The following is a 27,360-nucleotide window of genomic DNA, read 5'->3' as shown; positions in this document are numbered from 1 at the left end:
AAACAACCCCCATGGTTCGCCGAGCCTTTGGTACAACACTTCCTATGTGCACTGTGAAATCTAATGTTTGTGTGAATGTAATTTCTAAGCTTGACAAAGAGTCATACATGGTAGGGGCTCACTGAGCAAATGATAGCTCGATTTGCCCACCCTGTGGGGCCTGCTAAAGCGCATCACGGCACTTTTCGTGGCGTGCAGCCGCTAGCAGTTGTTAGTCACCCGGCACTTTATGTCTTTGATGTAGTCCTGGAGAAGGAGGCAGGTGTCAGTAAGTGGAGCCAGCATCGAGGTGTGGTCTGCGTACTGAACGAAAGAAAATCTATCATCCTGAGGCATGTCATTGACAAGAAACCGGTACTGTGGCACACTGGAGGGGACGTTCATCGTAGCTCAGTGCACACCTTGGTAAACAAATTGTGGGATTTTTCCCTTCAGTTAGTTTGGCAGCCACTTGAGAAGGAAGCCATGAACGCTGGCGCCTGACATTTTATGTAGCAGGAGATCGATGTTGAGGGCATCGAACGCGTAACTGAGATGAAGGCGTAGAAAATCTTTCTTTTTGCGACTGCCAAGATTGTTGCTTACAAAATGACACGGGGTCGCCAGGACCGTCCCACAGCTGCGGGCGTGCCTAAAACTGTGCTGTGTCTGCAATAAGTATCCAGTGCTCTCTAAAAATCGAGGAACTGACTGTTCAGTATGCATCCTAATGTGCGGTAGATGATTAATGTTATTGAGGTTGGACGCTAATGCTTGACGTCACTTGTAGGCTTCTCTTTCCTTTCGTGAATAGGGGTGAGTAAGGCGTGTTGCCAGGTGGTAGGAACAGCTCCCTCATCGAAAATACTTTGAAGTAGACAGCTGAGGGAGGGATCAAACTGTACTGCGTTATCATCCTATAAAAGGCAGGTGCCACACCATCTGGACAAGGGCATTGTGATGGCTTGATCTTAGACACGGCTGTTCACAGTTCTTCCTTTGAAAAAATGATCCCCTTCACGCATGGTGCATCATTGTCAGATGGTGTGGGTGCGAAAGCAGAAGATTGTGACGACTCCATGGTTCGTTGGTGTTGCAGACAGTGTTAAGGGCTGGGGGACAGCAAAGGAAGGTGGCCAACTCTGCTGTTTCTAGGAGAACCTTCTTGAGGCATCTTTCGTCTTCTTCAATGTCGGTTTCAAACCTAAGTTCCCTTTCAAAAGCAAGCTGAAATATAAATATATGTTACAAAGTTTCGCAGGCACATACTGGAGTGTACACGTAACAATACTTCCCTACCTGAGAACCCAGTTTGATTTTTTTCTGGAAGCTAATTGGAAAGCCGAAATCCAGAATGGAGAATCTTGATTCAATTCTGGAAATGTCGGTTCCAGATTGGAGAATCTGGATTCGGTTCTGGAAACGTCAGTTCCTAATTGGAGAATTTGGATTTGGTTCTGGAAAAGTCAGTTCCAGAATGAAGAATCTGAATTCTGCTCTGGAAGTTTTCAGTTCCAGAATGAAGTTAGTGGAACCATCACCTGAAAATTGATATCCAGTTACGCCATGTGATACATATTGTGGGAAAACAAATCCAGGAGGAGAAACTATAGTGGTCACATACTGGGTTTTTTTAAAACCACCTAGGTATCTGGCTCTATACTTGGAACCTCCATTCAGGGAGCTGTTCTGTTAACTTATCCCCAAAGCCAGTTTGTGCAAACTGAAATGAATATTGAAAACAAAATGTGGTTCCTAGAAACCTGAATGTATTGTAAAAGACCCACTTAGCAGAAATTCGCTGAAAAACCCTCAGGCATCCAGGTAAAACATTTCGCGAAACAAAAAATCTCGGATATGTATGTCGTTTATATTTTTTTAGTTGTTAGGCTGGCCCAACAAAGTGCAAACAGCTATGGAAATTTAAGTTATAGGTATTACATTTGGTGGCAGAGTTGCCTATTCTGTAAAGCATATATACCAGTTTGTGGAAACTGGAAATAATATAGAACAAATGGAATTCCTGCCAACCAAAACTTACAGTATGCCTAGAATTGAAAATGCTCAGCCCAGCTAGTGGATAGTGAAATTGATATAGAGCTGTCTTAGCTAAATGTCGACACAGGTTTTTTAGTGGCATCACCTACTGCTATTATGTCTTGCTAAGACGAGCTAAAAAAGGCACGTTCTAGGCAGATTCATGCCAACTTGAAGAATGCAGCTGGCCCATCAAGTGCAAAAGGCATTTTTAGAAGCATTGAAATGAAAAAAAAGTAATTGTTTTTTATAATGAAGTCGCCAAACATTTCTACCTTATTGGAATTCGTTAACAGCAGTTAGCATCCTCTGCATCCGCTCTACATTTATTTCTATACTATGATTGATCTCAGAAAAAAAATATTACTAGAACCCCCAAGACACCGAAAGGCCATTAGACACTACATAAATTTAAACCAACTTGCACAAATGCTTACTTCAAGTAATAACCTCAAAGGGCAACTCCACCCCAGAAATACATTGCTATACATTCTAATGTGCACGCTCTATTTAATATTTGTGTTTGAAAGCTCACTAGACAAGCATCAGTAACTATCTTGCTGTTCAGTTTTACGTGTGCCAGTTTAAGATTTTCACAAGTACTTGTAGGTGTTAAGAGACAAATCATCGAATGACAGTACAGTAATTAAGAGAGCCAAGAACTTATAACCCTCATACATAACCTATAGTTACTAAAACAATTAACTAGTCAAAATTAACACAGAAGTATGAAAACAAAATCAATCAAATCATATGTGAAATGCTATTAACAAATGCCTATTTTGTGGTCCACGAATACAGAAGGTTTTTGAAGCTATTCAATTATGATGCAATGTAGACAGAATAACGAAAGGTCTAAGTCTATTTAAGTCTTTTCAACTTGCATTATAATAACAAAAGAGTGATTTTCTCATTTGCCTGCTTGCAGTTAAAAACAAGCCTACCCTACTGCTACCCCTAGAAGCTTCACACATTTTTGTCAGAAAGGTTAGGGAAAGACACAATAGGAGGCTGAGACATGGAATTGATTTACTCAAACAATAGCCATCTTCCACAGGTCGATAATCAAATTAGCCCGACTAGTCTCAGAAGAGCAAATCAAGCACACGAAGTATAACAAATTGTAAACAAAGAAAATCACTTATGAATGTAGAGTTACCTGAAGGAACACCTTAGGAGCAAAACAAGAAGTCTGAAGATGTGAAAGGCACAATCTCGATAGATTTCCCTTGTTGACACAAAGGCAAAACAGGGACAAATTATCACAGGATGTAGTTTTGGATATTTCAACTCCTAGGGAACAGTCACTTTACTTCGGCACACCTGGTTACATTACATCAATCGCGCTCAAGAAGGTTTGACAGATCACAGACATAGCATGCTGAGGGCTTCCTGAAAGTGAGAAAAAGGCATGGTGCCTTCAGCTGCTGTGGTTTAACAGCCTGCAAGTTCACGTGAGAAAGAAAACAAAGCCTGATGTGCTGCGGGAAAGCACCTGCACAAGTGATGACAACTTCCCTGCACAGAAGTGTTACCTCACCTTTCAAAGGCAACACTCTCAAAATGGTGAAATCGCACATATCCTTTATTTGAATGACCTAGGAGTCTGTCTTTTTACTCCTGGCATAGTTTCGGCTGTGACAAATCTGCCCTTTCCATGCGAAGTGCTTGTACTCTGTAGCCTGATCAAAGGCGGCCCCAAATCCAGCGGAAAGACAACTCTGTTCCTCTTTGCTCAAGGATGCCTTCGAAGAGGAACCGAGCAGGCACACTTCGTTTGCATACTTGAAGTTTTGGTGTTTAGTGTATCCCAGAATATCACAGCACATCACTTTGACGCTGTCACTTAGAAGCGAGGACACCAAAGTTTGATCCCAACTGCTGATACTTCACTACCCTTTCCGGAAGAGCATTTGATCCTTTCACCAGCTTCACAAGCTGCCCGTTACCGCTTTCAAATTCAAAAGCAGAATGGCCCCACAATGGCCCCAATTGCTGCACTGCTTCCGCTAGGTGGAGTAACTGGTGCAGGCTGAACGTCATTGCTGGAGCTCCATACAGCCTCCCTGTCATGCCCACAAAGGTCCAGAGGAGTTTCTCTGAAAGCACAATATGACATTATTAAAGCTGGCCCGAAGCAGGACACAAAGAAACCGAAGGGGGAGAACTCGCGTGCAACATCAATGGATGCTGGAGTTACGGTGTCCCTCAAAAGTGCATGGACGGCCTCCACCAGCTTCTTTATGTACGGCCAGTATTGGTCCAGAAGGACCCTGTGCATGCAGGGAAGCGAGTGGTAGAGCAGCCAGTGGCGCCATTCGGAAGCCTTCCAGAATAGGCGTGTGCTCAGTGCCCTTGGGAGTCTCGTGGAGCTGTGTGGTGGCTTGATTTTAGCCAGCTGGCTGTTGATGACAGCAATAGAGGCAGTGTTTCCTGTAAATAAACAGATCAAATTTACTAAATAAATGAAAGCATTTGCCAGTCTGTTTTTGAAAACTGGGGCAGAATCTTTGGCAATTTAGTATGAAACAATTGGCTTAGATAAATTATCCCTCTTAAAAAGAGTGCAAATTCTATGTGCCATTACTCCGATAAAACATACGCTTGGTTTACTAATACAAACGTCTAGCTTTATGGTCGAATCCACCCAATATGTAAGTGAAATCAGTGCATACTGCCTGCTAAAGATGACAGAAAGTGCAGCAACAAAGAAAATAGTTTAGACGAGACATAGCACGAAATGCCTTGCGTGGTTTAGCTCCCCAGTTTTGCCCATGCTCTTTTCCCGGTTTATCTTTCTACGTTACACAATCCAGCTGAATTCTTCGTTTTATTGCTCAGTGCAGTCAGTCTGCAGAAGTCTTACGAGGCTTAGCCTCCACAATTCATTGAGCTCTTTTGCGAACTAATAAGCTAGTTAAAGTACCTAGAAGCCACACTGACAGATGTAATGATCTGGTTCCAACCGGCTTGGTGTCCTGTACTGTACTGTTGTAAAATCTCTAGAATTGCATAGCGAACTGACATAATGCCTCCTCTCCTTTTTCCTTCCTTGTGCTAAAAGTTATTTAAAGATTGTACAACATGTTTCGAAATTGGCACCCTGGATTAGAAAGAATGAAACAGGAGATTCTCCTGATGTTCACTTCCAAAGTCTCTTGTTTAAGCTACCGTGATATACTGGGCATGCACCATTGTCGCATAACTGCCTACCCCATATCACACTTTTGAACCGTTTGAAAAGTAAGCAAAGAACATGCAAAGGACTCCCATTAAACAAAAGGGGCAGAAGTCATTTCCAACGAGAAAGGAAATACCAGTGATGCTGATATACTCTTTAGTAAGCTGGTCTCCTCCACCTCTTCCATGTGACAGGGCTATATAACACTGGACGCAAATGTCACCACATGATGTGAGAAGAGCCTTGAGGAACTGACAGAATGCACTGAAAGAATAAAACACGTAAAGGACAAACACAGACACACACAGTTCTTTCAATGAGCAGCGAACATTTATGAGATGCCCATTACGCTACGACCTTGAACGACAAAGAATTGAAAGAAAACGAAAATATTCAAAATTTAATATAAAACCAATTTACTCACAAACTTTAAAAATACCAAATTAAAATGATAGCAAAAAAATTATAGGGAAAAACTTAAGGAAATTTCGTGAAAAAGGGGGAAAGGAAGAAAAAAAAAGAAAGGAAATTAATGACGAAAATAATCCTGGAAAATGGGAACAAGAGGGACAAAGGACAAACACAAATCTCCCAACACAGCTAGGTTCTTGTCCAGCTCGCTTGTACCTTTACATTAACTGCATTATAATCAGGAAATTAACCCCTGAAAAGGGGGGAAAAGAAAGGAAAAGACAAAATTAATTGATCACAACAAGCTTTTTACGATAATTTTTACGCTAGAAATTCCAGCTTTTTTGACGACAAAGCCAAAGATGTCCCAGAGACATTGCTCACAGCATATCTGACCTTAAACGCTTCTATTGTTTCGGGCCCACATTTATCTATGTGTGAACTTAGCTAAGTGGTGTTTTCAAAGTTTGGGGTGCAATCGTGGCAGGTACGGGCATGCAGAACTATTGGGTGGAACGAGTCCGATGATGCCTTGGTAACATCTAAATGGTGTTCCCTAAAGCGAGCATTTAGGCATCTTCCGATGGCCGATGTATTCGCCTTCGCAGCTCAATGGACTCGAATCAAGTTCAATTTCAAGTTTTATTCGCCTCAAATACGTTCGTTCAAACGTATTACATGAGGGGGGGTAGAAAAATACAAACAAATGCAATGATATAATGGAAATAAAAGAACTAACTAAGGTTAAAAATTAACAACAAACAAAAACTAAAAACAAACTATACAGAATTCAGAACAAAGTTTACAGAAACCGGGCACAACAGAACTGGGGACTCAGTGCACAATTTATAGGAAACACAAGCAGACATGGCGCTGAAAACATAGTACCAAAGCCAAAAATTTTTTGCGGAATATTTTTTATCATTCTATTCAGTGACTATGTCGTTTGGGAGAGAATTCCCATTTTTAATGGACAGAGCAAGAGGAGAGTATTTGTATCTATTAGTGCGACCAAATATAGGTGCAATTTTCAAGGAATGATCATGACGCAAAGAAATGTATGAGACAGACTTACAGTGAGTGAGCATAAATGATTGCATGTTGTAATAAAAGTTATGAAAAAGAGTAAGGCGAGCGACTGTCCGACGTGATTCAAGAGACGTTAAATTAGAAAGAACCAAGTCTAAGTGGGAGACACTGGTTTTCGTACTGTAGTTTCGATAAATGATTCCAATGGGTCTTTTTTATTTTTAAGGCCTTTTGCAAGGCGTTTTGTTCGGCCACGCTACCCATGCATTTGCGACCTCGCTGCACCAGGATAGAAAAGTGCGTTCATTTCACGCGTGTGGGGAAAGGGGAGGGGGTCAAAGTTTTGACTTCCCAGTTGAGGGTGGGTTTAATATGCAAGTGAAAAAAAAAAGTCGAAATTTTGGAAGCCGACTTGGGGGGTGCGTTCATTACGCGAGTGCGTTCATTGTGCGAGTAAATACATACCTTACTCAGAACTGTTGCAAAGCATGACCCGATGCACACCTCCGCTCTCTTTATATAAACATTGCCCTCGTACTCCACTGAGGTTGAGTGGAGGTAAACATCCAGGAGATCCAGGAACTGACACGTGCCGTGTTTGTGGATAACGTTGTTCATACTGAAATGTTTTTGGTTGACAAACTTTATTACGAGAACGGGAACGACGCCAGGCACATAGCTGTTTTGTGGTGTAAGGCTAGCTGAGTCGCACGTGTGGGTATCAACGCCGATTTGTGAGAAACTGCGAAGTGGGCACCACCAACCATACTTTTCTAAATACATAACAGATCCTTTTTTCCCTTTTATTTTGCAAAAAGAAAGTTTATGCGAATTTTAAGAGTTCAGAGTCCACAGACTCGGCGATACCTTGCTGGCTGAACAACTTGATGGCTTGATCGAGTGGTTTCGGGTATGCGGGACTACTGGGCAGGACATTGGTGAGGTTGGTCGTTGAACGTGAGTTGGTAGTAGTCCTCAGGGATCGCGTTGTTGTTTCAAGCGAATGGTCAGATGTGGAATCGATTTCTTCTGTAATGCCCCCCTCCCCCTCCCCTCCCCCGTCTTCCGCTCTGATTAGGTATGATCGTGGCTGTTGTCCGACTTGGACCACAATTCCGGGTTCCCATTTGTGGTTTCGACGGAAATAGACTCTCTCGCCTTGACTCAGAGGACGTAGTGGTTTGCTGTGTGCGTCACCATGTCGGTGTTGACACTTTTGATGGAACTGAAGGCGTGCTTGAACCTCCCTGATGTTGTAGTGCTGCTCAAGTTAACGCGGAGCAGCTGGCTTGAGGGTTGTGATCCTGCGGCCCATTAGCAGTTCCAATGGGGACAGGAGCTGATCCATCGGTGTGTCCCTAAGCTCCATAAGAACAAGAGACAGGTCGTTGCCTTCCTTCGGTGCCTTGGTCAAGCTGTTTTCATTCTTTGAACTGACCTCTCTGCAAGTTCATTCGACTGTGGGTAATCAGGAGAACTTGGATTATTTGTCATGTCCAAGCACTTGAGATACCCTTTGAATGCTTCAGAGTTGAATGGCAGGCCGTTGTCAAAGACCCCTTCTAGAATGCCGAATCAAGCAAACTCCTTTTTTAGGGTTGCGATCCTTTGATAGCAGAGGTGTCCCCCTTTTGCTCTATCACAATGTACTTGCTAAAGTAGTCCACTACAAGTAGGTAGGTGACACTGTGGAGATGGAAGAAGTCATTGGTGACGATTTGCCATGGTTGTGTTGGAGACCGTCTGTCTCCGAGGGGCTCTCGTTGGTTCGACCGCTGGTGTTGCTGGCAGAGTTGGCCGTTGGAGACCATTCTTCTGCCAGCACCCGTTCTCCGAAACAATGCCGCGGAGCGGGGCGTTTTCTGCACGGGTCTTTGCAGAAAAAAAGGGCACTCTTATGAACTGATGTGCGGGCAAAACTAACGCATTTCTTTCTCAGAGCGGGGAGGTTCAGTTGAGAGCATATCTCCCTAGCCTCAGACCTTAAAGACCCTGAAGGTCTTTCCTTGAGTAAAGCAGTTCTTTTTCCGAGTGCAGCTTCCACCTTTTCCTCTTAGATGTCCTCATTCATAACAACGAAAACTACCATCTTTTCTTACTCTAGCAGCTTTAGCTGGGCGTTGCGGAGCTCCTCTACTGTTGAGTATACATATGACTTGCCTGGAGGTGGGCACAAACGGAATGCACAGCTGTCCCTACGAAGTTCTGACGATCCTTTTCAGGGTTACTTGCTGCTACCTTGTAAACGGATGTCAGTTGGTCTACCCTCGATGCTGGAAGGTCTAGGGCGAACTTGGGCCCGTGAGACAGAAGTCCCTCCGGGGAAAGCTGTTTGTCCAAAAGTACAACAGGGGGTTTCAGTTGAAGTCCGAAGCCTTCTGGCAAGACTTGCGTACCTCCCCAGGATTTTTACCCCTGCGGCCTCCAAGAGCCCGACTGCAGAACTCCTGAGGAAGAGGAACGAGGGTCTGTGGCGTAAAACGTATCGAGGAGTGCTGTCGTGGCCGGGGAGAGTCATTCTCATGAGTCGAAGTTCCTGGGATATCTCTATTCTTGAAATCTGCATGATCCTGTAGCTTGACAACCAAGTATGGGAGTGGAATCCCAGCACAAAGTCCACGGAGGCGTGGGCCACGTTTTTTCGCAAGCAAAGCCCCAGGGAGCGTAGACGGAGCCGCAGAAAGTTAATTATTGAGATGTAGCTGACGGCTTGAAAGAAGTTGCGGGGATTGAACACAGGGTGACGGGCGGACGTACTGAGTCAGGACATGAAGCTCACACAACTTGAATTAAAATTTAGGGAGCTTGTTTATAGAGACTTACAAACACAGAAAGAATAAACCCAAAGAGGTCAGAAACACAGACAAGTACATATCTTTCTTTTTTAAAGTTATTATATGGTTTTCCTCTTATCTTTTATCACGGAGACAGTATAGACCTTTGCAGAAACAGCTCGCTGGCCGCCGCCATTTTGCGACTCGAGTGACCCCTATTAGCCAAAAATTTCTGCCACCCGCCTGAGCTGGGGAAACCCGATCAGCGCGACTCCCCACCTGCATCGTGTGTTCGGAGTTCGCCGGCTTTCCTTGTAAGTGTTTACTCTATTTGCCTGTTCAGGATGCTTGCGTGTTTTTGTAATCTTCCACTGTGAGAACCTGGGAATACCAGGACCTATAGCCTTCTGTACCTTCGCAGGAAACGAGCGAAGAAAGCGAACGTCAAGCAGCCCGCGACGCAGGCCGTTCGACGTTCTTCGAGGATTATTTCCGTTGAGATAATCTCCGAAAAGCCTTCCCGGATATGTTCCCGGTCTTGGCGAGAAGTAGCTGATAGGGTCCGGGGTATGGGAACTAAATAGACACGTTCGTTCATTCGCTCTAGTGCTGTGTATAAAAAACATCACTCTTCAAAACGTACCCCAAGACAAGCCGGATTCCGTGCGATCGTCGTGAAGTGACTGTCGTCGACACTGTATTTTGGATATGCTGTGTTATTTGAGACCTTTCTCAAATCATGTCCGGATAACGCGGCACCGTGGGGTACGCGTACAATATATGTTGTTCGATTTATGAGACTCGTTGAATTTCATATAGTGAGGGGGCAATACCCATGCAGTTCGGCTATCCTCTGGTGTGGTCAAATATATTAGGCAGTTAAGGTTGACACGGCTGAGTGTATAGTGCCGTTATAATCGCCACAGAACACAAAAGAAAAAATAAAGTTAGGCGATTTTGCCGCCACCAGCATTCAAAATTGCTCCTACGCAGGCTGCCACAGCCTACTGACGAGAAAACCCACAGCTCAGCGCAGTCGGGCAACACTGACGTACAGTCTCAAAACCAGGGATGCGCGCTGGAAATCGCTTCGTTCGAGACTGCCGCTGGAAAGGTCTATATCGAGGTCAGGGGGAGTAAACCTTGTGCGGTTTTTGATCTGGTCTGGAAACTTCAGGGAAGTGTTCTGGGTCTCTTTTTATTTTCGATATTTATAAACGATCTACCCTATGACGATTCAGTTCAAATCAAACTTTTTGAAGACAATTGTGTGGTTCATAATAAAATGAAAACAAAAGATGATCAGATCAAATTAAACCGTAATTTACAAAAAAAGAAAAAAAAAGAAAATAGGCATTGGTGCGACAAATGACGAATCGTGGGGTTTCCACACCATATCAAAAATCATTATTTATGTCTATAACTAAAACAAAATCTGCTGGCCTATAATTATGACATGAATGGTTCTGAGCTTTAAGAGTTAAAGAATTTAAGTACCTAGATGTAGTATTTAATCTTGACTTAAGATGGAATACCCATATAAACAACGTGTGCATCAAAGCTAAAAAAGCACTGTGGGGCGACAGACGCAACTTTGCTGAAGCGACTCCTGAATGCAAATATGCTCCAAAAGCCAGGGTAGTCATAACGGAATAAGTTTACAGTGGCTTAACACAACAACAAAAAATTAACAACAACACAGACGTTTCGCCACCTATCCGGGTGGCATCATCAGTGTGAACTGGCCCGGTGGTTGGGAGAGTCAAAACCAGTCGACTCTAATCTACAAGTCCCCGTAAACGTCCGGTGGGGGGCCCCGGTTCGTCTTGCACGCCTCGGGGTCTCGGCGGATAAACCACGATTCCACGAACTTCCTCGGGCCTCACCTCTGCTCACGAGCAGCATTGTCCAAGTCAAACGTATGTCCAGTCGTCCAGCTGTGGTCAACAAGCTCAGACTTGCTTCTCGTGGCATGCGTGGCCTTCACCACATCCCTTCTGTGTTCCTCAAGTCGGAATGTACCACCACCTCTCAAGCTGAGGGGCAACATTCCGACGTAGTCTCCTGCCGAAAAGTTATACGATGCTTGCGGCGGAGAGGCATCAGAGTGACTGCGAGTTGGGTAATTAAAAATAGAGATCACTACATCAAGCGCGGGGTGGTACATATCCTCAGGCACCATTGGCATTTCACTCCAAGTCACACGTACACCGTTCGTATTTGAAAAACATAAATCTAAAGCATTACCTTGCTTATTAAGAACATTGTTGAGCCGCTTCAGATCCAAAAAAGAAGAGAAGTCTAAAAGATGGTTGCATTTCTGCTTTCAATAAAAGTTATCAGTCAAAACGTTGCACGCCTGTAGCTCGTTGAGTTTTTCTAACCCAACCAGACAACGCTGAAAATCACCAGGTGGCTTTTCTGGGGGGAGATAGAACAGACCAATAAGAACACGTTCTCTCTTTGCATACTCAATTTCGACGAACAAGCTCTCAGGAAAGTTTTCTAAATCTTGACGCCTCCTTGAGCTGTCGACCGCGACCAACACACCGCCTCCCGCTCCAGCTCCTTGAAACAAGTCACGGTCGCGCCGGTACACAACAAAACCAGGCGGAAAGTAATCGGAGGACCCGATGTTAGGACGCAACCAAATTTCCGTTAGACAGAAGATTGCATAATTAGACACTGTAACGTTACAAAAAAAAGCAATCGGCTTTTGTGCGTAAGCCGCGGACGTTTTGATATAATAAATCTATGCCAGGCATCACTTGTCAGCGGTTGTGGGATGTCCCTCTGAAGCGTGGAGCATGTCTCTCTGAAGGGTTCCTCTGAAAGGTTTAAAAAGGCTGGATTTAGGCCACACAGCTGGATCAGCAAGTTTCTCAAAATCCTCCGCAGCCGCGGCCACATGAAAGGAGCCGTAAGTGTCGAAACGGGTCTTTAGGTGACGGCACTCCACTTTGTCGATTCCAACGGAGGACAGGCGCGAAGAGTCGTCCTTGCAGATAATATCCGGCGCCAGCTTCGTAACAAACAGCGCTCTCAGACTCGTTGACGGCGAAACAACGCACAGCTTGTTGGTCTCGAATGCCCCGGTCAAATAATAATAAATGTAATAATAATAATAGTAATACTAATAATAGTAATTAGACGAGCCATACACGAAAAATATGTATTTTTAGCTCACCGTTTGGACAAAGTCTACAATGCTGTCCGAATGTACTTCTATGTTGCATTCAAGCGCCGTTTGATGGTTCTGCTACCGAGGACCCTCCTCCCTCAAGGCACGGGAGAAGAGGACGCCAAAGCGGTGTTTGCAAGCCGACGGGAGGCTAAATATGTTTAGTATATAGAGACATGGGTCGCCTTTCCTTTGGGGAAGGATCTCTATGATGTCGTGCTCCACGTCGACTCCGCCAAGATTTTTGTACGAAGCGGTTAGATGTCTACGAGTGAGGATGGCGGTATTGGGTTCCTCGTTGTCAGGAGTTTGGAAGGCTCTATAGACGGCTAGTTTGACCGCGCGGCGGGTTTTCTGAATCACTATGATATCGGGGGGAGTTTGGAAAGACTGGAGGCAGTGTTAAAGATAGCCATGCTTCAGTCGGAAGCTGTGGTAATTCCATTGCCAGATAGTGGTTTGGTGCCTACTGAGGCGTGGCGGGCGTGGGAGAGGTAAAGCCATATTGAGGGATGCACTGTTAGAGGTAGGGTATGGATGGTGGGGGTGGTGGAGGAGTTTAGGACCCCAACTGGGATGAGATGTTGGTGAGTTGGTTTATTTGACTGGTGAGTTGGGCCAATCTGGAAAAGTACTTTGAGACAGCGTTTTCTATCGCCGTACAACGGCTGTAACGTTTTGCTCTAAGGTTTGCAGTCTGGCACTGAAAATGCGAGACATTTCGGTCGGTGTAATTTGTCTACGATTTTGAGGCCATAGTATTGATTACTCTACGCTTGACAGACTGGGCGGTGCTGTCAGGTGAGGATATGGCAACTGCAACGGGTTGTGGGGGAGGAGTAGGAGTTGGCGCTGGAGGGGTAACCTTTCTGTTTAAGGAGGGGTCGTAAGTCTGCATTTTCCTTCTAAACGGCAGTGATTTATTGTGTGAGGGTTTGGACCTTTTGCCGTAGAGTTTGGACCTTTTGCCGTAGGGTTTGGACCTTTTGCCGTAGAGAGGGGCAGTGATGAGAGACATCCGACGGGCAAGGAGAATAGCCGGGTCGTGATTGCAGTCGATTAGGTATTGGCTGATGTTCTCCGGTGGACCGTAATCTGGCACATTAAAGATGATTCCGCGTGAGATCTTCGCAGGATTTGCCATATATGTGGCCAGAAAATAGTTCTCTTCGCCCTTCAGAGGGGGTGCTGAGTAGTATAGTTTTGAATGGCATTGATTCGAATTTTATCATCGCGTGCCACGTTGTAATTGGTCTGGGCAGTGTTAAAGACGAAGTCTTGCAGCTTGCCTGTGCTCATCGAGCTTAGGTTGAGGCCACCACGTGCACGGATGATGATCTTGTAGTCGTCAGGGAGTCTTGCGAGCTGCGGCGGGCGCGTCTTGAAGCCAGGCCTTGGCGAGCTGCGGAAAACCGGACGCCAAACGCGCCTCGCCGCTCGACTTGGTCGTTTACGTCGCCATCCGTTGTTGACCCTTGCAAGTTTTTTAGCCCTATGTTTTGCAGAAAGGGAGCTACGCTTTGTAATTTTACAAAAACCAACCTGTGAAATATACCTTTGACACAAAGTTCAGATTGCTATGTGCAGGCGCCAATTTTTATGGCCCATTTTAGATCGAGCCTGGTTATTTCAGTCACCCTATACTTACTGCCAGGTTGGATCACATTGGCATCTTATTAGCCTTCCTTTTCTTCACTTAGCTTTTACTAGTATGCTTTCACAAAAGTAGGAGTGAGGTCCTCGGTCGACTTCGGCGCGAACCTTAGGATGAGAGAAAATGGCAAAATGGCCCGTTTCCCGCCTTTCATGTACTTTATGTACCCGTAGATCATTGTGAACACTACGAATTAGTTTTCTCAACCTCTAGGTGGTAGTGGAACGACTGGTTGGCAAGAAGCTATCGAAGGAACAAGCGAAAGTGAGAAACCAGAGCAACCAAGGCGAGCAATGCTGGCGACACGCACGTAGTGACCGCGGATTGGATCTCGGATTGGATTGAAAGTGTCAAAGACGGTTGTAAATTAGAACGGAGCAGTAACTTGTTACCAGTATAGGGTTGTTGCACAATACCATGGTTCAATGCTGCTACCTCTTCGTGGATCTGATGAAAACCCACTGGAATCCATGTTGGAGGCATTCATTGCTGTTATCCTATGTTTTGTGTCCTTTGGGGCCTTGTCTGCATGGTACTTTGTGCACCCACTCGAGGTTGAAGACAGTCAGTTGCTCTGTGATTGTTTTAGCCGTAAAACTTGGTGTCAACGGAGCCACGGCCAGCAATATTGGTTTTTCTAGAATTCCGGAAATCATTAGGAACCAGGACAAGGCAACGCTCGAGCAATCGGTTTGCCGACATTATGAATGGCTCCCAACGGACACGCCGGCACAACCTCAACCAGGCGGGTAAAGACAGGAGTAGAACACGGCAAGTCCTGGGCGCTAACATCTCCAGTCCCGAGAGAAAGAGCGAAAAAAGGCAGAGAAATAAAGCAAACAAAAAGTTAGGCGTGTTCGTTTTGCCGCGACAAGTTGAAGTTGCTCGAGCACTTGTCAGGTTTATTTAAATTTATCACTGCGCGACTCCTGTGTTCTTCTGCAAAGACAGAAAATAACAAGGTACAGACTTTACTGGTGATGTTTGGCTGCATCTTGGTGCATATAAAGGCTTCGGCAGCGATAGGGCTCATCGAAATCGCGAACTGGGACCGCCGATCTCCGCTTCTATGTTCCGCCATTTCGAAGCGGCCAAACGCAGGGGACCTTTCGTTTCGGATTATTATGTTAACTCTACACTCTTAAAAAAATAATTAAAAAAGGAATGGACGGGTGTTGACTGTACTCTTTTTGGAGAGAATCCGGGTTATCGCAAGCTATACTCTCTCTAGGGACCAGGGATATGAAAAATACATGCAAATATGTATCAAAATACAAATACAAAAATACTTCGTCAAAAATGTATTTAATTACGAGTCTAATTACATTTAAAAAAATTGCGGTGGCTTAGCTCGGCTATGCCAGGATATACGTAGCGTGAGCTTAGGCGCATAAAATGAGAGGTGCTATCAAGCAGCTCCGGTGCAGCGTCAGACTTGGCTACTGCGCAACGGAGGCACATAGCTGGGCACGCGGCGCCGCCAGTGCGTCTGCCGTGGCTGTGACGTCACTCCTCTGGAATGCGAAGACTGGCGAGGCGAGCGCGGTGGCGGCGGAGCCCGCGGCGACTTGGCCTCCGCCCCGCCAGCTGTGCGCCGTGCGACGTCACTGCTCCTCGCACTTGCGCAGCACGGAGCATGGCTCATTATGCCAGCCACGCGAAACTGCTCAATTTCGGCCAGTGTAGCTCACGCTACAAAAAGCATTTAAATACAACATACAAATACAACCAAATGTATTTGTTCTCTTCCAAATACTTTTCTAAATACATTCCTCAAAATTTGCGAGAGCGACTTCAGGGCACCTGCAACGGGTTTCTACCTATCTCTACGCACACTCTGGAGTAAGTTTGCGAGGCTCTAGTAACGTAATAGAAATATAATCACAAAAAATGTAATCAGCTTGGACGTAATAGGTGAAAAAGTACAGAGCCTCAAGCAGGTTTTTTTGTCGATTACATGTTGGTATAGACCAACAAAGAACTGAGACGACCAAGACACGGAGCACTAGCTAAAGAATTTTTTATTGTTGCAACTCGCACCAGTTAACGAAAATCTGGACGACACACGCATTTAGAATGTTCCAGGCAAAATTATGGATGGAAATCAGGCTGCAAAGCATCACAAGTTGTCACAGGCGCTTATTTAGCCAGTCTGCCTGTGAACGTCGATTTCATCACTATTCTTGCCCTGGACTAGCACCGTAATCACAAAGTCACTAAACGCTTGTGCTTGATTAAGAGACACTGCATTCGGTGCAGAACGTAGTTTTCTTTCTGCTCTGGACAGTGCCAATAAATTTGAGGGATGTATTTTCGCCCACAAAATTGTATTTAATTACAATTGTATTTGAAATACCCACCTTTTAGTATTTAAATACACACGTCAAATGCATTACCCAATTTGTAATTAAATAGAAATTCAAAATACACAAAGTATTTGAAATACATATTTCAATTACTTGTATTTGAAATACCGCCTATCCCTGCTAGGGATAGGTAATCGTTACCTTTCCACGACTAGTGTATGTTTTACTCTCCCATACGAGTGCTCACTTAACTTTTCTATAGTCACACAAATGGTTTTGCAAGAGTCAGGACTGTCTACAGGTTTTGAATTTCAGAGTTTGGTGCATTATTTTAACTGCCCTTTTTTGCTCCTAAATACAATTGTTTAAGCGACAACCAGTCTGTCGTATGTAAGAAAAAGTGTTGCCTGAACTCTGTACTAAAGAGTTAAGCACGCTCTCCAGGAAGAGTTATTGTAACCTTAGAAGTGGTGCCTGCACTCCGTATTAAAAAGTTTAGTGTGCTCTATAGCAAGAATTAATATTACATAACAGCAAACAGCAGTTTATATGATCCCTTCCTGGAGACTGCTTTACTCTTTCATACAGAGTTAGGCAACACTTGAAGTGGGGATTTAATTACTCGCACTAAAGAATTTTGTAGAGTAAGTACAACCCCATTTGGAAGTGTTGCCTAAACTCAGTATTAAACAGTTAAGCACACTTTCCAGGAAGGGTTCACACGAACTCTGCTCAAGTATAGTGTTATGTGCTGAGTGTAAAATCACCCAGTAAAAAGTAACGTAAATGCCTGCTAACAGAATTAGGGGAAGGGAAGTGTACAATTGGCTCCTTGTTAGTCAAACGTTTGCTGAAACAAAAAAAACTCTACTGGCAAGTGGCATTTTTAGCCTGTTGAAGTGCGACCACTGTACTTTTATTTTTGCAGCTGTTGTATCAAATTTCAATACCTCCCTTGATTTCTCTGTAATGTGGAATAGTACTTCTGTCCTTATTATGGGAGCTGCTACATACAACTTGAGACAACTCAAGCACTTTGCAATGAACAGTAGCCCTAAAATCTAAAAGCAGCTATGTATATGTTCACAAGGGGAGGGTTGCATTGGAAATGTGGAAGTGCAGCTGAAAAAGGACATAAAAGAGGGAGCATGAGCCTGTTCGGAGGCCATAGGTTTTCATGAAAAGTCAGCATAGAAAGGATAAAAAAAGTAGAATAGAGCTCAATAAGCCAACACTTTAATGTTAGGACATGGGAAAAAAAGGCAAAAATGGCACACATATTCCCTCTGGTGAACAAGTTTCTTACTTTGTGATGAGATCCAAAGCCAAGGCAGACTTTATATCGTACTTCAAATCAATGAAGTGCCCAATCCGTCCGTCACCTCAAATAAGTGGTTCTCCAACACCGCAGTTATGGCCTTTGAGTCCTCTTTGTCAATTCGCATCACCGGATAGGTCAATCTGTCGTGTCGGTCCTCCTGTGAAGAATGAATGCTTAAATGTAGACTCAGCAGTATGAGAAGGGAGGAAGCAACTCACTAAGTGTAGAAGGGTATGCACTTGGGCTAGTTGGTGATCCATATTTCCGAGGGAAAAAGCGCTAAAAACAATGAACAAGTAGAAGTGTTGTTGGTTTCTGTTACTTTTCCATTGTTTTTAGTCTTTTACCCTCGGATATATAGCTCGCTAAGTGCCCTTAGTTAATAGGAGTGCATTCATTTGTAAGACAAGAGACCATTTGCGAAAATCCCAGGAGCCATTCACAGGATACGTTCCAATAGTTGTCTGGTACTTGTTTTCTTGCCGATTAAACGAGAGTCCGAATCGAACACTTAGGCAGCACTCACTGCTGGCTCACTCAGCCGCAACTACCCACGACTGTTTGTATCCCCTCTGATATGAACATCTAAGAGAAAAATGAACCACATCTCTCTTTTTTTCCTTTGTATGCAGTGGCAGCCATAAGGGGTTGCATTTATTTATGGCAGGGAATCCCCAAGTTTGCATACCCTATTAGTGGCATCGGAAGAAGAGGGCAAGGCAAGGGGGGCAATTGCCTCGCCCTGCCGCTTCTCTCTGACTGACATTTTAAACTATTATAGCAGACAATATGGGAGACAGGGACGGGGTTTAGCTCCCTAGCACATCACCCCTCCACCTTCCAAGCAATACAAACTCAGCTGGCTCCTGCCCATAGCGATGAAAGTCATAGCTCTATATAGACTAGCCTTAGGGGTAGGATGAATGGAAGTTCTTAACTTGAAACTTGAGATCATGTCCGGTTTTCAGTTTTGAAGGCGTGAGGTCGCATCCATGGATAAGGACATAGGGGGGCTCCGAATGCGGCCGAAGCGCCACCGGCTTTCACACCCGAACTCCGACCAGGCAGCGTTAGCTTTATATGAACGGCGGGTGCTACGGCCGGGGACGCCCCGGGCACGTGACGGTTAGTCTCCCCTCTGGCTAGGTCAACGAAGGCCACCGCGTTCGTTGACCTAGCCGCGAACCCCCTCTCAGCAAGGCCCCCCGGACAGCCCGACGCGCACCACGTATGGCTACCTTGGGCCCGACTTCCTTCGTTCACCTAGACACCGGCGCGGCTGCGCCATCGCCCCCAACCCCATCCCGGTGTCCGGCCGACTATCCGCCGACCCTCTTGGTCCACACCGACATACGAAGGGACCAAGCACCCCGCTGGGCCAGGAGTGACAGGCACGAGGAGATCGGGGGGTATGATATTGCCCCCGATCCGCTTAAGGCAGGCCATGGCAGCTAGGGCCACCTCCTCAGCCGTCCGGGAATAGCCCATCGGAAACGCCTTTGAAAACTTCTCCTTCTGCTCTTCGGGAGAGCCAGCCAGGCGGCCTCACCGTCTTCGCCTCCTCGGAATCTGAGGCTCTCCGCCGGAGAGAGCGAGTTGTGATCTTTGGCGACAAGATCCCTGACATTGAACGACAAGGGCAGGATCGGGCAGCCCCCCTCCTGATGTTTCCCCGCCGTCTGCACCAGCCGGAGCAACGGGTCCCAAACGAATGGGGCCCGCGGCGGCGGCTTAGGGCTCCTCTCGACCGCGAGACTCCGACAGTCTCGCTATGATGTCGAGTCTGCTGTACCCACTCGGCCGGGAAGTCTGGTATGTCAACGGTGGGACCGTTGATACATTTAAACAAGTCGAAGGTCCCGACCACCTCAAGTTGATCTCCCTTCCACGTCACGGCCAGACCCCGCTGCGTGGCCACTGCCGACAAGGTCGCGCGAAGACCTTCCTTGGCCTCCCCAATGTCTGGCAGCGTCACGGACCCGCGTTTGCCAGCAAAGAAGTCGTCAACCGAGATATCGGCCAGGACTGGGTCTGGTAGATCCGGAAAGACACGACGCACTCTGTGAGTGCCAAAGGCACGAGTTATAGTGGTGGACAAGGCCATAGGGTTAATGAGGCTCGGGTCGGCAACCCAAGCCGCTCTGGCCTCCAGCAGGTCCCTGATGAGCGGGTCCTGCTCTGCCTCAAGTGCCTCGACACGCTTAGCAAACAGATCATCTTCCCATGATCCTTGCAGGTCTATGATGCCAGTCAGATTGTTGGTGCAAAGGGGAGTCAGTGGAAAGCGCCGAGTGCTAATACGCGTGGACTCTACCAGACGGTGCCGGACAGCCCACATGACAGTAGCAAACGGGTCATCGTCAAGCCTGGCCGCATCTCGGCCCTCCACTGTTCTAAGTTCGACGGCATTCCCCTTTCCACGGAGAATGAGGCCATACTGCCTTTTGAGAAGAGATTTGAAAGAGAACATGGGAGTTCTTAAAAACTTATTCAATGTCCTCTCTCTGAGACTCAACCACGAACGGATAAGAACAAAGCAGCCTCACGAGCAACAACTGTTCTGAACCGTAATTCGCGTAGATGTACGACGCTACCTCAAGTGCGTCCAGGATTTCTCTGGAACGTCCTTCTCCGACCCTTCTCCCACAGATCAGATGTCTTCGATATCGGAGGCCCCCAATTTTTAGATTGGGGCCTCCGACATCGGAGACATTCGGGGGATATCGGGGGGCATTCGTCCAATTGGTATACAATATGTTAGGAACGTTCTTAATATTTAATTAGTTTGAGCAACCTATTGTATTTCAATGCTGACTACCGTATATCATAGTTTATTTCACAACTTTAGAAGTTAGCAAATGCAGGTAACCTCTAAGTTTGGGGACACCATTGATTAAATATTGTAATTACAGCTCTACATGAAGCTAATTTACTATAAAGTACCATTAAACCTTAATAATATAAAAAAAAATTGTACCTACTGAAATTCACAAACTCAAAAAAAAAGAAGCAAAATAAATATAACAGTAGCCCAACCAAGAACATACAGCTTCGATTGGTCAGTGTTAAAAAAATTGAAAAAAGTGCCACATTCCAAAACAAAGCACGCATCGTGGCGAGCCCAAGCTGTGCCATAACTGAAACTACTAGATAGCTAGTGAGCTGCTCACATGCACCACTCCATCATGCATGTGCACAATAGATGTGGGCTCTGAATTTCTGATTTGCATGTGGCATGGACTGGTTGCACCACTCTGAAGGCAGCTGTGGGCACGCGCATTATGTGCCAGAGCGCATCCTTCAGTATGTCCAGTAATGCTGAGGTGAAGTTTGCCCAATAAGTTGAGTTTCTACATGGCTTCATCTGTTGAAAACTGCTCTGCCAGCATTTTGTGATGCTTTGTGTGTGTTCATCAAATTGAAGATTATATATTTATGTCAGAACCGCTGGAGCCTCCTGCTAAACAGGCGTGTTAGTTTTATGAAGGCAACAAGGGCGGCAGTGGCTCCCCGCCCCTGTCTACTCCCCCATCGGAAAGCAAAGAGAGTTCTGTTGAGAGCTGGGGTCTTAAGAGATCGGCAGAAGTTCCATACCATAATTCCTCGACAAGACAAGTTGCGAAGTCCTTCAAGATCATGAGGGTTTTGATTAGCTCCATGGCAGGAGCTGCAAGAACAGCAGTTTCCCTTGTTTAGTGAGCAAAAATTATCTCCAGCAGTCACACTGTAATCAATAAATTGTTCATATGCAGTAAGGTTCAAGGTTCAAGGTGTTTAATGGCACAACTTCCACACAGCCGAGTGCCTGAGGCAGCCAAAAGGCAGAAGCCCATACAACCAAGTGCTGGCTGCTTCCTCTCTTTCTCCCCAGCTGGAACAAGTTTCTGCACTCTTGGCATTCCTAACTAAGGAGACAATCAGGTCTTTATATGACTTTGATATGGAAACTTGTCATCAGTGTAACATGGCGTGCAAAACGATGACACTTGAAGAGGAGCAGCCAGACGCTGAATCCTTGTATCCCTCACCATGGTCGCTGAGCAGGTGGCACCATGGTTACAACTGATCCTCGGCCACAGCAGTAACGGTATGACCTAGGACGGTACCCTGGACTAAAGGGTGTTCTGCTGCGGTTCGGATCCAGCTGTGCGGGAAATTGGCACCTTAGAGATTTCTTTTTCTAGGACAGGGTTTATGCATGTTGAAGCATGGCATCAGAAGTTGAGTTGTATCAAGAGCGTTGAGAGTAAGTGCTCGGAGAGCTTGTCCAGTTAACTTCTTGTCCCAGCATCTCAGCATGACTGTAATCTGCTTCAACATTAAAAATAAGTCTGTAGGTAAGTAGCTAAACATTCGGATGGTTACTAATCTGCTGCACCTCTTCTTTTTGTGGAGTGCATGACGACACTCAGCTTAAAAAGAGCTACTAGAATATGAAGATGCCATCAGTACAACGAGAATATGGTGAATGTAGGCATAACGGAATGGAAGTCCTTGTTACACCTGGTCCACAGATCACGGAAGGTTCGTCGGAGTGCTTTTCACTCTGAATGGCATGCACACGAACTCGCAAACCGAAAGGCATTGTTAGGCTCCTTTTGAATTACCAATGGCTTGTCTGGTATTGGTGCTAGGACTTACCAGATCGACCTTGGAAAATATGGCAAGCTATTGTTGAGCAGTGTAATGAAGGTGCTGATGCAAAAGAACTGTGTTTTTCTGTTTTGTAGCAGCTGTATATGGCAGAACTACATCGTACAGCGCATGAATTATGTGCAAAACTAGCTTTTTTAAGTTGATGAGTATAATCAGTGCGTAGAACGCACACATTCATACATGGATATGTTAGCAAAAATAAAAACTAATGTCTCGTTGCAAGGACTCACACAAAAAGCGGAATTTGTTGAGAACCACATTTAAACTGGTAAAATCACTGCAGTACACTAACAACAACAAAAAAGCTATTTTTATGTTGGCACACCACGCTTCCTCCGCATTAAATTGTGCATACGACCGCTGCTGGAAATTCTGAGGAAAGCAGTCTGAGTAGCCACAGTCGGCAGCGACCCCAGACATGCTCAACGGGGTGCGAACCGGACCTGGATTGGCCTCGACATCATTGTCGTCGCACCCGTTTCGCACCCAGGCGGAGCCTGGGGCGCTCAGCACGTACTGGGCCGTGGCGGGCAGCTGGGCGAAGAGGCCAATAACAGCTGTACGTGTTGAAGTCTTGGAGAAAACACAGACGGCAAGCGTCGACGAGTGGCTTAACCCTTTACTGCACAACTTTTTATTTTTTCACAATTTTATTCCAGCAGAAGTAGAATACCACAGTTATCACAATACTATCACTAAAATAAATTTCAAAGTTTCGGAAAAATTTATATCGAAAAAAGATAGGTATGTTGCATATTTGCAACAAGATGGAAATAACGAAATATTTATAGCCGAATGCTAAAAATTTGTGAACCAGAGCCAAACTTGTATTTACAGACATCAGTGAGAGATGTGGCCTCATTTGCTTGTGTGATACAAAAGAAAGCAGTTATTCTTGCTTGTTGAGCACAGGTGAGTGCCACACTTAGAGCAGTAGCTCATACAAATGCCCTTGCATCCAGGAAACTTGCAACGCTGTCGCTTCTGACTCCAAAGCACCCAGTGGCCAACCTGAGCATAGAAGTATGAACAGTGAGGTTTGTAACACAGATTAATTCGCCAGTGATAATACCTGATCAATCCTGACATCTTGAGGTGGACACGGTGCTGAAGGACCTCTTGTCTTCTTCAGCTGGATGCCTTGCTCCACGGACTCATTGCTGGGCCTTCCCCTTTTCTTCAGTTGATTTTTTCCTGCTTTGCAGAGTGACGTGGCGAGGTCCACCTTGAACTCTGCTAATGGCATGAGCTTTCGTGTTGGTTGATCGGAAGTAGTCTCGGCACTCCTCCTGTACAGCAGCCAGGCATTTACAGCCGTCAAGTCGAGAATATGAAGAAAAATACGAAAGTACCATTTCTTCGATCGGAGATGGGCGCGGTAGATGGAGATCAGAGAGTCTAAGAGATCCACTCCTCCCATGGGCTTGTTATAAGCGCCTATCACCGACGGACACGGTATGTCGCGCCTCTCCTTTTCTTTTTGGCTCCACCTAGGCGCAGTTAGGACAGGCTCTGCCCCAACAAAGGTGGACAGCAAGGTGACGGCTCTGTTGTCTTGCCACCTTGTACACGACAGCTGAATGCCATCCAGGGTCGCTACCTTCTCTTCAAAGCTTCCCCTTCCTTTCTGTTTCATTTCCTTGTCAGATGGCATGCTGATACCCGTTACTCGGTTGATCCAAACTGTACCAATGCAGTGCACGGTTTCTTTTTCCAGGTACACCTGAAGGGTTGGACAGTTGAAGTAGTTATCGAAATACACTTTGTGGTGGACTCCTCTTGGGATTAACCTGCACAATCGAACAACAATGTTCCCGCTTGCTCCACAGTCAGGCTCTCCTGCACGTCTTGGGGCTGAGTTTTCTTGTCCCGTGTACAGTTCTAGCTTGTACGAGAAGCCACATACTCCTGAGAGAACAAATACTTTGTACCCCCATTTTTTTGGTTTCTGGGGACAGTACTGTTTCAGTGCACTTGCGCCTTTGAAAGGTATAATCTGTTCATCCACAGACAAGTGCTCTTCAAGCGGTATCAGCGACAACTGTTCATTTACAGCATCGACGAGCGGTCGTATCTTTGCAAGCCGGTCTCTATCAGGATCATCTCTTGGGCCGAGAGAGCTGTTGTCCACAAAGTGAAGGTTGTGCTTCAACTGTTCGAAGCGTGTCACCGTGAGGTGGTCAGCTACTTGGCTTACTCTGGTAGCTTCACTCCAGTACCACCTAGTGTTCTTCAGCTGAATTATAGACATCCACATGCAGGTGCCTAGAAAAACTTCAATCTCCTCGGCACTGGTGCAGAGGGGCTTACTGGCATCCTTCTGGACTGAGTACAAATTGCTCTCATTTGCAATAAGCGAAATAAGAGCGCCTGGAAAGATGAACTTGAAGTATTGGAAAGGTGTTTCCAACTCTGAAACTTCCTGCGGAAGCTCATTTTGTCCAGTGAACTTCACTGTTTCAGGATCCCGCATCAGGCTTGCATTCTTCCAGATAATTCTTCTCTTAGATTGAGTTGATGACTGATCAGCTGGTTGGCTTGCGGGAGCTTCCTCTTCGTCAGAGCTTGTACTCGCCTCGCTTGAACTGGCACTACATTTTGCAGGGGGTTGGACATCTGGGGTACAAAAAATAACAGCGTCTCGTACAACTCATACAATGAGCAGTAAAATAAATAATTTGGAGAGAAATTCTACATTGTATAGGGGACTATCTTCCCTGGCGGTTCTAAGTGTGCTCTTTGAAAGCGTGAAAACAACCCTACAACTTTGCAATTGTGTGTAGTTACACCTGACGAAGGATGGTCTCTTCCGAAAATCTCTGTCAATAAAGCCTACACTGCTTCTAATTTTATTCTCTACGTGAAAAAAAGTTGGATTTCCAGAAAAAAACATTAACTTACAATCAGAGTCATCGTCACTGCCGGAGAGCTCGCTGTCCTCACTGTCGGAAGGAATTCCACGGCTGTAAAACCGTTTGGGGTCCATTGTGTCTGCTCTACGAAGAAAAAACACCGTCGTGCACGTTGTTGCATCTGTGCAACATAGCTATTTTTTGCTTCCAAAGACAAACTTCGTCAATAATCTTAAGGTTTTTAGTATTTACATAATCAGCAGGACATTAAGTTGAGTCGCAAATTTTTTTGTTTTGCATTACACTGTATAGAACGTGATATGCAGTAGTCAAGGCTTACCTGTGTCACTTGTTGAGCGTCCACGTGGTGGCTGTCACGCTTTTTAGAGAGCAGTTTCGCCGCCTGAGTACAGATGGCAGCACTGAACGGCTCGCCTCGCGGATGTATGTTGCAGAAATGCAACAACGTGCGGAACTAGCACTGAATGCATTTTGTAGATGTTTTTATCGTCGTTTATCGCTATGTTGCGAATATGCAACAAGGTGCAGTAAAGGGTTAAGGCTAGGTACTTCTAGCAGAGTGTGTTGGATAGACTGCAGCTCACGCAGGAAGAACTGTGTCTGTCCCTCGTCTATTTTCAGTGTTTTTATTCTCACTGTGTGAACTGTGGCCTAAGGCTGCAGCGTCACGTGGCGAGAGTAGCAAGGGGGCGTTGCCACTCGCAAGCTTGTGGATGTCTGTCAAAGGGCAGCGGGTAAAGATGTATTTAGGAAGTTGTTTGAGCTTGCCTGTCCATAGTCTCAATGCTCTCTTTAAAGCGGCGTAGGACTGACGGGATCATGCAAGCCTTCTTTTTCGGGCTCTTAGAAGGCCACCTCTCCTGAGACTCCACCTCACAAGCCTGAGCCTCGCGGCTCATCGCTTCGGGACAGGGGCCCGTTCGTCTGCAGCTCCGCAGGGTGCGCACTGGAACCCGATACCCGAGCAAGCTGCCTTTAATTTTCACCACTCCAGGCTTCTTGCGCATCTCGATGAACTCTGTTGACTTTGCGCTTGAGAGCGGCCTTTTCTTCGTTCACCTCACTACATCGCACAGTTCTTCAGATTCTGGAATTGTTGAATTAAGGTGCATTTGGTTATATGCACTTCGATCAACCAGTTACTTATAAAAAGAGGAATGCTAGGGGGGAGAATTTTCGGCATACCTGGCACGTTGACAGTCTGCGCGTGGTAGTAGCCCCCCTTGGTTGTTATGTTGCCGCTCCAGAAGACATTGTACAAAAAGTCTGGGTTGAAATCCCCGCACGTAACGGGGCGGAAGTCTTATATTTCTTCTAGGGACAACCGCTGTCGTCACGGTCTATCTTATATCCCACCAATGCAAATAATTCGCACATCACTAATCCAAGCTCTATGTATAAATGGTACCAAAGCTTCCATGGAAGCTCATAAGGCGCGAATATGGTGGCTCATTAGGTGCAGCGCCATTTGTGAGGTGTGCGGCATTGCCGCTAGTCATGCTGGCCTGCGACGTACGGGAAGTGACGCCTTATTAAAAACAAACAGAAAATGACGCAATTTCCTCTTGACTGCAACATCACGATTGCTCTTCGCTAGTGACACAAAATTTAAATGCCTTTCGCCAGTGACACGAAATTGAAATGCTTTTTTTATGTGTTCTACATGCCTGCGCAACTACTGTCCTTCATAACTTGCTTCATACAAAGTAAAGTGAATGGTACTTAAGCAGGCACATAGAATACGGAAGAAAAACAATTAGACACGTTGGCATTGCTACTTGTAGTGCATTAGACATTGGAATCTATCACTTCCATATAATCTCTTTAGCAAAAGAACCACTTTTTTCATCAGTTCTGGGAACCACCAATAAGTTAATATATTTTTGAAATTATCCAGTGTGTTACAGCACGTCAATGAATGGATGCTTATTATTCAAAGTGTCGGAGGGTTAGGCGAG

General features: G+C 45.6%; 2 protein-coding genes and 1 long non-coding RNA gene across 3 annotated transcripts; all 3 read right to left on the bottom strand.

Annotated features, from left to right (window-relative positions):
• Nucleotides 1–4,416: 4,416 nt before the first annotated feature.
• On the bottom strand, nucleotides 4,417–20,886 carry LOC121834140. Its single transcript, XR_006077075.1, has 3 exons — nucleotides 17,859–20,886; nucleotides 5,334–5,461; nucleotides 4,417–4,449 (listed from the first exon to the last, which is right to left on the bottom strand). It is a non-coding gene; the product is annotated as an uncharacterized LOC121834140 (long non-coding RNA).
• Nucleotides 20,887–23,139: 2,253 nt separating this feature from the next.
• On the bottom strand, nucleotides 23,140–24,000 carry LOC121834139 (piggyBac transposable element-derived protein 3-like). Its single transcript, XM_042287881.1, has 2 exons — nucleotides 23,602–24,000; nucleotides 23,140–23,540 (listed from the first exon to the last, which is right to left on the bottom strand). Exons 1-2 carry the CDS (start codon nucleotides 23,947–23,949, stop codon nucleotides 23,388–23,390), a joined length of 501 nt encoding a protein of 166 aa, XP_042143815.1. The 5' UTR covers nucleotides 23,950–24,000; the 3' UTR covers nucleotides 23,140–23,387.
• A 172-nt stretch (nucleotides 24,001–24,172) lies between these two features.
• On the bottom strand, nucleotides 24,173–26,752 carry LOC121834176 (piggyBac transposable element-derived protein 4-like). Its single transcript, XM_042287917.1, has 4 exons — nucleotides 25,722–26,752; nucleotides 25,431–25,525; nucleotides 24,375–25,145; nucleotides 24,173–24,252 (listed from the first exon to the last, which is right to left on the bottom strand). Exons 2-4 carry the CDS (start codon nucleotides 25,513–25,515, stop codon nucleotides 24,173–24,175), a joined length of 936 nt encoding a protein of 311 aa, XP_042143851.1. The 5' UTR covers nucleotides 25,516–25,525; nucleotides 25,722–26,752.
• Between the last annotated feature and the right edge of the window lie 608 nt (nucleotides 26,753–27,360).

Source organism: Ixodes scapularis, unplaced genomic scaffold, assembly GCF_016920785.2.
Source record: "Ixodes scapularis isolate PalLabHiFi unplaced genomic scaffold, ASM1692078v2 ptg000597l_1___fragment_1__unscaffolded, whole genome shotgun sequence".
In the NCBI taxonomy this organism is placed as follows: domain Eukaryota; kingdom Metazoa; phylum Arthropoda; class Arachnida; order Ixodida; family Ixodidae; genus Ixodes; species Ixodes scapularis.
Note: the sequence above shows the minus strand (reverse complement) of the source record. Positions and strands in the feature narration are given on the sequence as shown.